At 45.1% G+C, this 12,580-nt stretch overlaps 1 protein-coding gene across 3 annotated transcripts in view; it reads right to left on the reverse strand.

The window, feature by feature from the left end:
- Positions 1–1,146: 1,146 nt before the first annotated feature.
- Positions 1,147–12,580, reverse strand: part of LOC106589023 (enhancer of filamentation 1) — a 75,076-nt gene continuing 63,642 nt past the window's right edge. For all 3 annotated transcript variants that reach the window (XM_045709270.2, XM_045709269.2, XM_014178662.3), the window contains exons 5-7: positions 10,633–11,841; positions 6,910–6,999; positions 1,147–3,996 (exon numbers count right to left, since the gene is read on the reverse strand). In XM_045709270.2, coding sequence (XP_045565226.1) covers positions 3,433–3,996; positions 6,910–6,999; positions 10,633–11,841 — 1,863 coding nt within the window. In that variant the 3' untranslated portion in view covers positions 1,147–3,432. The remainder of the gene's footprint in view (positions 3,997–6,909; positions 7,000–10,632; positions 11,842–12,580) is intronic.

A 12,580-nucleotide genomic window follows, 5' to 3' on the forward strand; every position in this document is an offset into this window, starting at 1 on the left:
ACTACGTTCTGACCCCATCCGCTGTTATGACAGACGAAAGGAGAGAATGCTAATGCAAGGATGTTCCACAGGCTCACTAAAGATAGTTCCCAGATCAGTAGGTGTTAAGTCCCCCTGTAACCCCTAACCCACGCCATAAAGGATGTTCCACAGGCTCACTAAAGATAGTTCCCAGATCAGTAGGACGTGTTAAGTCCCCCTGTAACCCCTAACCCACGCCATAAAGGATGTTCCACAGGCTCACTAAAGATAGTTCCCAGATCAGTAGGACGTGTTAAGTCCCCCTGTAACCCCTAACCCACGCCATAAAGGATGTTCCACAGGCTCACTAAGGCTGAACATTTGGCATGGATGGGCACCTATCCACTGGCCCTGCCCCACTTACCGTGAAATCCTTTTATACCCGTCTTTCACCGTCCCCTCTGAGGCTTAGATGGTATCCTCATTGAATATGACATGGAATGGAAAATATCATGTGAGTGTAAAGGACATCACGCTGCTTAGTGAGTACCGCTTCCTCCTGATTCGACCCAGGACCTCTGCCTTGCTAGCACACGTGACCACCCTCCTGAAGCATCTTACCAGTCGACGCCACGTGAAAAGCTAATTATTCACTGGCTCCATGCCATGCTACATGGGGATCCGAGAGGATAAAAGAGAAGAGATGACTTATCTTGATGTTAACATATGATCTGCCATATCAGTTATGATGTTAACATATGATCTGCCATATCAGTTATGATGTTAACATATGATCTGCCATATCAGTTATGATGTTAACATATGATCTGCTACATCATAACATGAGCTGTTCACCATCCGGTCATGTAATATCCATTTAATTTATTTCAAATAACTACACCCAGGTCTGGGTGAATGTGAACAATGAATACCAGGCTTTGGCTGTGAGTTTCAGTGTTGTTGCCAATATTGTGTACAAGGCCAGCCATTCAGGTCTCTAGTGACTTATCCAGGCAAACATGTCCGACAGTTGTGTGTGTGTGTGTGTGTGTGTGTGTGTGTGCAATAACATAAGTGAGATTTAACAAGGCTTGGTTATGTCATGTCATGTGCAGTGTCTGAAAACAAAGTGGCGCACACTAGTCTTCTAGCAGTTAACACACTTCATAAAATAAGGCACAGTCATATGGGTAAGAACAGTCCTTTACTTTGTCTGTTGAGAGCCCTACCCCCTTTCAATAAAAGAGTGCGACATCAAACGATTTGCACAAAGCACTGACGTCATTTCCAGCAGTAGGGTGCGTCAACAAACGACAGGTAAAAAAAAAAAAAGAACATCATCATTAGGGGCTTTATAATATATGAAACGGGAATGTTACGAAAATATGTCCAAATCACCCTAAAAATACACAGATAGCATATCTATATATTCATATCATAATTAAATACAGTACCAGTCAAAAGTTTGGACACACCTACACATTCAAGGGTTTTTCTTTATTTTTACTATTTTCTACATTGTAGAAGACATCAAAACTATGACATAACACAAATGGAATCCTGTAGTAACCAAAAAAGTATTAAACAAATCTAAATATATTTTATATTTTGTATTTATATTTTGATGACAGCTTTGCACACGCTTGGCATTCTCTCAACCAGTTTCACCTGGAATGCTTTTCCAACAGTCTTGAAGGAGTTCCCACATATGCTGAGCATTTATTGACTGCTTTTCCTTTACTCTGCGGTCCAACTCATCCCAAACCATCTCAATTGGTTTGAGGTAAGGTGATTGTGGAGGCCAGGTCATCAGATGCAGCACTCCATCACTCTCCTTCTTGGTCAAATAGCCCTTACATAGCCTGGATGTCACGTTGGCATGAATGACTTGGGAGACAGACGCAGGAATGGGTAATATTTTTTTTTATTAAGCACCAAATTACGGCGTGCCATGTAAAGACATGGGAACGAAGATCAAACAAACATGTAACAAAAACACAGGGTTGAAACCCAAACAAAAGAGCGAGGAGTACCTTGAATAAATAACACACGCACAATGATTAACACATGGGACGAGACCCGTAATCATCTGCACAATCCACAATGGCACGAAAGCCCAAAACACACAGCACAGGTACTCACACGCACACGCACTAACGGACATTGTAACAATAATCGACACGACCATGGAAACCAAAGGGCACATATATACAATACTAATCTCTGGGAATAGGGGACAGGTGTGCGTGATGAAAGTTCCGGAGGGTTCAGTGACTGTTGAAAAACAAATGAAAGTCCCACTAAGCGCAAACCAAATTGGATGGTGTATCGCTGCAGAATGCTGTGGTGGCCATGCTGGTTAAGTGTGTCTTGAATTCTAAATAAATCATGACAGTGTCACCAGCAAAGCACCCCCACACCATCAAACCACCTCCTCCATGCTTCACGGTGGGAACCACACATGCAAAGATCAATCGTTCACTTACTCTGTGTTTTACAAAGACATTGCGGTTGGAACTAAAAATCTCAAATTTTGACTCATCAGACCAAAGGATAGATTTCCAGTGGTCTAATGTCCATTGCTCGTGTTTCTTGGCCCAAGCAAGTCTCTTCTTATTATTGGTGTCCTTTAGTACTGGTTTCTTTGCAGCAATTCGACCATGAAGGCCTGATTCACGCAGTCTCCTCTGAACAGTTGATGTTGAGATGTGTCTGTTACTTGAACTCTGTGAAGCATTTATTTGGGCTGCAATTTCTGAGGCTGGTAACTCTAATGAACTTATCCTCTGCAGCAGAGGTAACTCTGGGTCTTCCTTTCCTGTGGCGGTCCTCATGAGAGACAGTTTAATCTTAGCGCTTGATGGTTTTTGCGATTGCACTTGAAGAAACTTTCAAAGTTCTTGAAATTTTCCGGATTGACTGACCTTCATGTCTTAAAGTAATGATGGACTGTTGTTTCTCTGTGCTTATTTGAGCTGTTCTTGCCATAATATGGACTTGTTTTTTTACCAAATAGGGCTATCTTTTGTATACCACCCCTACCTTGGCTCAATTAACAGGCACACCTGTTAATTGAAATGCACTCCAGGTGACTACCTCATGAAGCTGGTTGAGAGAATACCAAGAGTGTGCAAAGCTGTCATCAAGGCACCGGGTGGTTACTTTTTTTGGTTACTACATGATCCCATGTGTGTCATTTCATAGCTTTGATGTCTTCACTATTATTCTACAATGTAGAATATAGTAAAAATAAAGAAAAAACCTGGAATGAGTAGGTGTATCCAAACTTTTGACTGGTACTATATATAAAAACATTCTACACAAAAATAGAGCCAAATATTTACAGAACAGCCCCCCCAAAAAACTCTTAAGATTAACAACGAGCAATATACATATATAGATATATACGGTATATACACATTGGATGCTATGGTGCAATAGGCGGGGACCAGGTAGTGAGAACACAAACTATCACAAAGCAGCCATCTGCAGCAGCTGTTCTTTGAACTGTTGAGCGTGGTGTGAGAGATCCGTGACTCTGTCCACCATGTCCTGAACAGCGGCTGTGTTGGGGTAGTGCAACGCGGCCGTCTTAGTGGCTCCCACCACAGTCTTCAGCAGGTCGCAAAGCACATTGCTAGAGTTCATCACCCGGTTGGCTACCTCGGGCGTGGCTGCCTGCCTGGACAGAGTATCCCCAATAAATACCAGTTTGTGAGTGCTGAGGATGACGAACTTGCTGTGTGCCACAAAGATGCGGGGCGGCTGGCCAGCGCCCACGCAGCCGAAGAAAGCGTCCACGGCCTTGAGCAACGTGACAAAGTGCTGCTGGCACTGCTCCGCGTAGAAGCCCAGCAGCTGACGGTCCCGCCCACACAGCTGGGCCCTGCCTCCTGTCAGGGAGGGGGAGGGAGAGGAGGAGGTGTCTGACGGGGAGGAGGAGGGGCCTGTCGGGTGCTGGTGGGAGATCCACAGTGTGATGTCGTTCTCCACTGGTTTGATCACCTCTTGCTCCAATTGCTTGAACTGGTTCATCTGTGAAGGTTGAAAGAGAGTTGATATTTCTTTCTTCATATTTACACAAACTAGTTAAGGATTGTGGAGAGACGGGAGATGGAAATCTCTCGTACACAATAAACATGATGAAAATATACTGCTCAAAAAAATAAAGGGAACACTTAAACAACACAATGTAACTCCAAGTCAATCACACTTCTGTGAAATCAAACTGTCCACTTAGGAAGCAACACTGATTGACAATAAATTTCACATGCTGTTGTGCAAATGGAATAGACAACAGGTGGAAATTATAGGCAATTAGCAAGACACCCCCAATAAAGGAGTGGTTGTGCAGGTGGTGACCACAGACCACTTCTCAGTTCCTATGCTTCCTGGTTGATGTTTTGGTCACTTTTGAATGCTGGCGGTGATTTCACTCTAGTGGTAGCATGAGACGGAGTCTACAACCCACACAAGTGGCTCAGGTAGTGCAGCTCATCCAGGATGGCACATCAATGCGAGCTGTGGCAAAAAGGTTTGCTGTGTCTGTCAGCGTAGTGTCCAGAGCATGGAGGCGCTACCAGGAGACAGGCCAGTACATCAGGAGACGTGGAGGAGGCCGTAGGAGGGCAACAACCCAGCAGCAGGACCGCTACCTCCGCCTTTGTGCAAGGAGGAGCAGGAGGAGCACTGCCAGAGCCCTGCAAAATGACCTCCAGCAGGCCACAAATGTGCATGTGTCTGCTCAAACGGTCAGAAACAGACTCCATGAGGGTGGTATGAGGGCCCGACGTCCACAGGTGGGGGTTGTGCTTACAGCCCAACACCGTGCAGGACGTTTGGCATTTGCCAGAGAACACCAAGATTGGCAAATTCGCCACTGGCGCCCTGTGCTCTTCACAGATGAAAGCAGGTTCACACTGAGCACGTGACAGACGTGACAGAGTCTGGAGACGCCGTGGAGAACGTTCTGCTGCCTGCAACATCCTCCAGCATGACCGGTTTGGCGGTGGGTCAGTCATGGTGTGGGGTGGCATTTCTTTGGGGGGCCGCACAGCCCTCCATGTGCTCGCCAGAGGTAGCCTGACTGCCATTAGGTACCGAGATGAGATCCTCAGACCCCTTGTGAGACCATATGCTGGTGCGGTTGGCCCTGGGTTCCTCCTAATGCAAGACAATGCTAGACCTCATGTGGCTGGAGTGTGTCAGCAGTTCCTGCAAGAGGAAGGCATTGATGCTATGGACTGGCCCGCCCGTTCCCCAGACCTGAATCCAATTGAGCACATCTGGGACATCATGTCTCGCTCCATCCACCAACGCCACGTTGCACCACAGACTGTCCAGGAGTTGGCGGATGCTTTAGTCCAGGTCTGGGAGATCCCTCAGGAGATCATCCGCCACCTCATCAGGAGCATGCCCAGGTGTTGTAGGGAGGTCATACAGGCACATGGAGGCCACACACACTACTGAGCCTCATTTTGACTTGTTTTAAGGACATTACATCAAAGTTGGATCAGCCTGTAGTGTGGTTTTCCACTTTAATTTTGAATGTGACTCCAAATCCAGACCTCCATGGGTTAATAAATTGGATTTCCATTGATTATTTTTGTGTGATTTTGTTGTCAGCACATTCAACTATGTAAACAAAAAAGTATTTAATAAGATTATTTCATTCATTCAGATCTAGGATGTGTTATTTTAGTGTTCCCTTTATTTTTTGGAGCAGTGTACATCCTACCTGTCAATTCCATTATATTAGTATAAAACAGAAGGAATTATCATAATTTTTCCATAGAGAGCGTAACATAATTCATGGAGGATTACAGGAGTGAAAAGGTTCATCCTCTTCTATGTATATGTGCCCTGAGGCCACCTGCCTGGTGGGCTGTTCTGTCAGAGTGGGACAGATGTTCATGTAGTACCTGTTGAGCGCTGCTTTGTTCTAGGTACCTTCTATGAACCCATGCTAGAAAGGTAATCCACTGCGTGTTTCATTGAATAATGTTTGTTCCATAAATTATGTGAATAGTATGAAACAGAGAAGAACAGAATAGAGAAGAACAGAACAGAACAGAGGAGAACAGAACAGAACAGAGGAGAACCGAACAGAGAAGAACAGAACCGAACAGAGAAGAACAGAACAGAATAGACAAGAACAGAAGAGAGACAAACAGAACAGAACAGAGGAGAACAGAACAGAGACAAACAGAACAGAGACAAACAGAACAGAACAGAGGAGAACAGAACAGAACAGAGGAGAACAGAACAGAGGAGAACAGAACAGAGAAGAACAGAATAGACAAGAACAGAACAGAGACAAACAGAACAGAACAGAGGAGAACAGAACAGAGAAGAACAGAACAGAGACAAACAGAACAGAGGAGAACAGAACAGAATAGAGAAGAACAGAGGAGAACAGAACAGAGAAGAACAGAACAGAATAGAGAAGAACAGAACAGAATAGAGAAGAACAGAACAGAGGAGAACAGAACAGAGGAGAACAGAACAGAGGAGAACAGAACAGAATAGAGAAGAACAGAACAGAGGAGAACAGAACAGAGGAGAACAGAATAGAGAAGAACAGAACAGAGGAGAACAGAATAGAGAAGAACAGAACAGAGGAGAACAGAACAGAGGAGAACAGAATAGAGAAGAACAGAACAGAGGAGAACAGAACAGAGGAGAACAGAACAGAATAGAGAAGAACAGAATAGAGAAGAACAGAATAGAGAAGAACAGAACAGAGGAGAACAGAACAGAGTAGAACAGAACAGAGGACAGAACAGAACAGAGAACCTACTGGGCACAGATGTCAATTCAACATCTTTTCCAAGTTTGATCATCGTAATTTCATTGAAATGACGTGGAAAAAACTTGGATTCAACCAGTGTCTGACCAGTGGGACAAGAAGAACAGAACAGAGAAGAGGAGAGAGAAAAAAACCTTTACCTGTTCCTGTCCCAGCTGCACCTTGCTCTGTTTAATGATGTTCTCTTTCTCCAGAAGCTCTTTCTGCTGCCGCTCAAAGTCCTCTTTTCCCTGACAAGAAACAACAGTGTGAGAACTCAATTAAGACAGCAGACATAAACAGCATAGGGTGGCTACATACATAGGGTAGCTACAGTGCATTTGGAAAGTATTCAGACCCCTTCCCTTTTTCCACATTTTGTTACGTTACAGCGTTATTCTAAAATGTATAGAATATTTTTTTTCCTTCATCAATCTACACACAATACCCCATAATGACAAAGCGAAAACGGGTTTTTAGAAATGTTTGCTAATTTACCAAAAAAATTAAGTATTCAGTATTTAGACCCTTTGCTATGAGACTCAAAATTGAGCTCAGGTGCATTCTGTTTCTATGATCATCCTTGATATGTTTCTACAATTTGATTCACCTGTGGTCAATTCAATTGATTGGACATGATTTGGAAAGGCACACACGTGTCCATATAAGGTCCCACAGTTGACAGTGCATGTCAGAGCAAAAACCAAGCCATGAGGTCGAAGGAATTGTCCGTAGAGCTCAGAGACAGGATTGTGTCGAGGCACACATCTGGGGAAAGGTACCAAAATAGTTCTGCAGCATTGAAGGTCTTCAAGAACACAGTGGCCTCCATCATTCTTAAATGGCAGAAGTTTGGAACCACCAAGACTCTTCCTAGAGCTGGCTGCCTGGCAATCAGGGGAGAGGGCCTTGGTCAGGGAGGTGTCCTTTATGGTAGAGTGGCCAGACGGAAGCCACCCCTCAGTAAAAGGCACATGACAGCCCACTTGGAGTTTGAAATAACATTCTATGGTCTGATGAAACCAAAATTTAACTATTTGGCCTGAATGCCAAGCGTCACGTCTGGAGGAAACCTGGCACTACTCCTAAGCTGAAGCATGTCGGGGGCAGCATCATGCTGTGGGGATGTTTTTCAGCGGCAGGGACCGGGAGACTAGTTAGGGTCGAGGGAAAGATGATCTGAGCAAAGTACAGAAAGACATGCTCCAGAGTTCTCATACCCAAGAAGACTCGAGGCTGTAATCGCTGCCAAAGGTGCTTTAACAAAGTACTGAGTAAAGGGTCTGAATTCTTATGCAAATGTGATAGAATGTTTTAATTTTTTATAAATTAGTAAAACATTCTAGAAATCAGTTTTTGCTTTGTCATTATGGGGTATTGTGTGTAGATTGATGAGGGAAAAAACAATTTAATCAATTTCAGAATAAGGCTGTAACGTAACAAAATGTGGAAAAAGTAAAGGGGTCTAAATACTTTCCGAATGCACTGTGCATACAGAGGGTAGCTACATACAGAGGGTAGCTACATACAGAGGGTAGCTACATACAGAGGGTAGCTACATACAGATGGTAGCTACATACAGAGGGTAGCTACATACAGAGGGTAGCTACATACAGAGGGTAGCTACATACAGAGGGTAGCTACATACAGAGGGTAGGTACATACAGAGGGTAGCTACATACAGAGGGTAGCTACATACAGAGGGTAGGTACATACAGATGGTAGATACATACAGAGGGTAGATACATACAGAGGGTAGATACATACAGAGGGTAGCTACATACAGAGGGTAGCTACATACAGAGGGTAGGTACATGTATACTCATTCAACCATTCAGCCTCATTCAACCTTTACTTGCATTCCCCTCGATTAAGATCTGCCTCTTCCTTGATGAACATATGGTACAACCCAATAGGCCGATACAGCCTGACTACCTCTACACTGTAAGCAGCTAGCACACACATCCTGAATACCACCAGATCCTCCAAGGGTCAATAAGGGTCAACCTTCCAAGGGTCAATAAGGGTCAACCTTCCATGGGTCAATAAGGCAGCAACACACCTTAGAAGCTGTAAAGGAATTTCACATCCAAGCTCTCACACATACATAAGGGATTATGTATTGACATGAGTGGCTAACATCTTACCTACAGTGCCTTGCAAAAGTATTCACCCCCTTGGCATTTTTCCTATTTTGTTGCATTATAACCTGTAATTTAAATTGATTTTTATTTGGATTTCATGTAATGGACATACACAAAATAGTCCAAATTGGTGAAGTGAAATAAAAAAAATTACTTGTTTAAAAAAAATTCTAAACAAATGTAAACGGAAAAGTGGTGGGTGCATATATATTCAACCCTTTGCTATGAAGACCCCAAATAACATCTGGTGCAACCAATTACCTTCAGAAGTCACATAATTAGTTAAATAAAGTCCACCTGTGTGCAATCTAAGTGTCACATGATCTGTCACATGATCTCTGTATATATACACCTGTTCTGAAAGGCCCCAGAGTCTGCAACACCACTAAGCAAGGGGCACCACCAAGCAAGCGGCACCATGAAGATCAAGAAGCTCTCCAAACAGGTCAGGGACAAAGTTGTAGAGAAGTACAGATCAGTGTTGGGATATAAAAAAATATCTATAACTTTCAACATCCCATGGACCACCATTAAATCCATTATTAAAAAATGGAAAGAATATGGCACCACAACAAACCAGCCAAGAGAGGGCCGCCCACCAAAACTCAAGAACCAGGCAAGGAGGGCATTAATCAGAGAGGCAACAAAGAGACCAAAGATAACCCTGAAGGAGCTGCAAAGCTCCACAGCAGAGATCTGAGTATCTGTCCATAGGACCACTTTAAGCCGTACACTCCACAGAGCTGGGCTTTATGGAAGAGTAGCCAGAAAAAAGCCATTGCTTAGAGAAAAAAATAAGCAAACACGTTTGATGTTCGCCAAAAGGCATGTGGGAGACTCCCCAAACATATAAAGAAGGTACTCTGGTTAGATGAGACTAAAATTGAGCTTTTTGGCCATCAAGGTAAAATGCTATGTCTGGCACAAACCCAACACCTCTCATCACCCCGAGAACATCATCCCCCCCAGTGAAGCATGGTGGTGGTAGCATCATGCTGTGGGGATGTTTTTCATCGGCAGGGACTGGGAAACTGGTGAGAATTGAAGGAATGACGGATGGCGCTAAATACAGGGAAATTCTTGAGAGAAACCAGTTTCATTCTTCAAGAGATTTGAGACTGGGACAGAGGTTCACCTTCCAGCAGGACAATGACCCTAAGCATACTGCTAAAGCAACACTCGAGTGGTTTAAGGGAAAACATTTAAATGTCTTGGAATGGCCTAGTCAAAGCCCAGACCTCAATCCAATTGAGAATCTGTGGTATGACTTAAAGATTACTGTACACCAGCGGAACCCATCCAGCTTGAAGGAGCTGGAGCAGTTTTGCCTTGAAGAATGGGCAAAAATCCCAGTGGCTAGATGTGCCAAGCTTATAGAGACATATCCCAAGAGACTTGTAGCTGTAATTGCTGCAAAAGGTGGCTCCACAAAGTATTGACTTTGGGGGGTGAATAGTTTTGCACGCTCAAATTCTGTTTTTTTTTTCTTATTTCTTGTTTGTTTCACCCCCCCAAAATATTTTGCATCTTCAAAATGGTAACCATGTTGTGTAAATCAAATGATACAACCCCCCCCCCCCCAAAAAAACTGTAGCTACCTTTTTTGTCTTAACTAGCTACCCTAAGTTGAATGCTCGACTGTACCTTGCTCTGGGTAAGAGCATCTGTTAAATTACCAAAATGTAATGTAATGTAAATATAAACATCCATGTGGTGAGTTAGAGTCAGAGTCAGTCATACCTGCAGATGGACGTAGTCATAGTCCTCCATCCAGCTCTTAACACACTTCTCACTATTGTTCATGTTGCCTTTGTCTTGGCTGGAGGGCACAGGAAAGGGCTTGGTGTGGCCCCTATAGTTATCACTATCTGAGAGTGGAGAGGTTAGAGGGTGGATGACGGCCTCCTCGGGCGTACCACCCCTGGGGTAGGAGGACCCGTTCATGGTGGGTGCTCGTCTAAAAAGCAGTTCAGCGTTACCCCCTATGGAGGAGGCCAGCTGCTTTGCGTCATCGGGCACCGTCCTGGACACCATGACAAAGCGATCCAGGTCGTCACTCTTGATCTGGTGCTTGGAGGCGCTGGAGATGGTCAGGGTGTTGAGGGCCCAGCCGCAGTTCTCCAGGCTCTGGTAGGTCTGCAGGATGATCTGCTGGGAGTCCTCCAGCCTCCCCAGCTGCCTCCTCAGCTTACTGTGCAGGCTGGGGTCTGACAGGGCAGTGGCGTTGGCCGCAGCACCCCTCCCAAACACCACAAAGTCTGCCAGGGCTGCCCGCACCCGGTCCAGCACGGTGCGCACCTCGTTGGTATGGCGCTCCATGAAAGGGTAAGTCCTCCAGTGGGGGGAAGAGGCCAGGCTCTGCAGGGCTCCGACTGAGGCCTCTACAGCCTGCTGCTGGCGGCACAGCCTCTGGACGGCCTGGTCCACATCCAGGGCCAGCCGGCCCTCAGCGCTGGAGACCGTGGAGGTGGAGGAGGTGGACATGGAACTGTGTGTGGAGCCCGTACTGGAGAAGGACAGGCGATTCACCCCATCCGTCACGTCCCCCAGAGCAGGGGGGATGTCATATATGCCTTGGCCCTTCCCCCTGTCCCTCTCCTGGGGGGTGGAGCGGTGCTGGGAGGGGGGCTGCTGCATCCCCCTAGGGATGTCATACAGGTCCCCCCGAGGCACCGCCCCAGAGAGCTGGTGCGAGGGGGGCGGCACGTCGTAGATTCCCTCGTTGTCATTGGCGACAGGGCGTTGGAGGTGGTGGGGGCCAATTGGCTGGGAACTGGGGGGGAAGTCATAGTTGGACTGGGGGGACAGGGAGGCTGAGGGCTTGGTGAAGATGGGAGGGGGTACGTCGTAGATGCCCTCCTGTTGTTTGTGTTGTTTGAGAGGCTGGGGGAAATCGTAGTTCCCCTCCTGGAGGGCTGGGGTGTTCCAGCAGGGAGGCACAGAGTACACCTGTAGGGACAAGACAAACATTTGTTGAGTGCCTCAGACTACAGTAAGGAGGGGAGTAGACAGCGATTCAACCAACAATGCCTCATAGCTAGAGACACACAGCTTACCCATATCAATATCATAGTTACAGACACACAGCTTACCCATATCAATATCATAGTTACAGACACACAGCTTACCCATATCAATATCATAGTTACAGACACACAGCTTACCCATATCAATATCATAGTTACAGACACACAGCTTACCCATATCAATATCATAGTAACAGACACACAGCTTACCCATATCAATATCATAGTTACAGACACACAGCTTACCCATATCAATATCATAGTTACAGACACACAGCTTACCCATATCAATATCATAGTTACAGACACACAGCATACCCATATCAATATCATAGTAACAGACACACAGCTTACCCATATCAATATCATAGTTACAGACATACAGCTTACCCATATCAATATCATAGTTACAGACACACAGCTTACCCATATCAACATCATAGTTACAGACATACAGCATACCCATATCAATATCATAGTTACAGACATACAGATTACCCATATCAATATCATAGTAACAGACACACAGCTTACCCATATCAATATCATAGTTACAGACATACAGCTTACCCATATCAATATCATAGTTACAGACACACAGCTTACCCATATCAATATCATAGTTACAGACATACAGCTTACCCATATCAATATCATAGTTA

Source organism: Salmo salar, chromosome 27 (assembly GCF_965601325.2).
Source record: "Salmo salar chromosome 27, fSalSal1, whole genome shotgun sequence".
Lineage (NCBI taxonomy): Eukaryota > Metazoa > Chordata > Actinopteri > Salmoniformes > Salmonidae > Salmo > Salmo salar.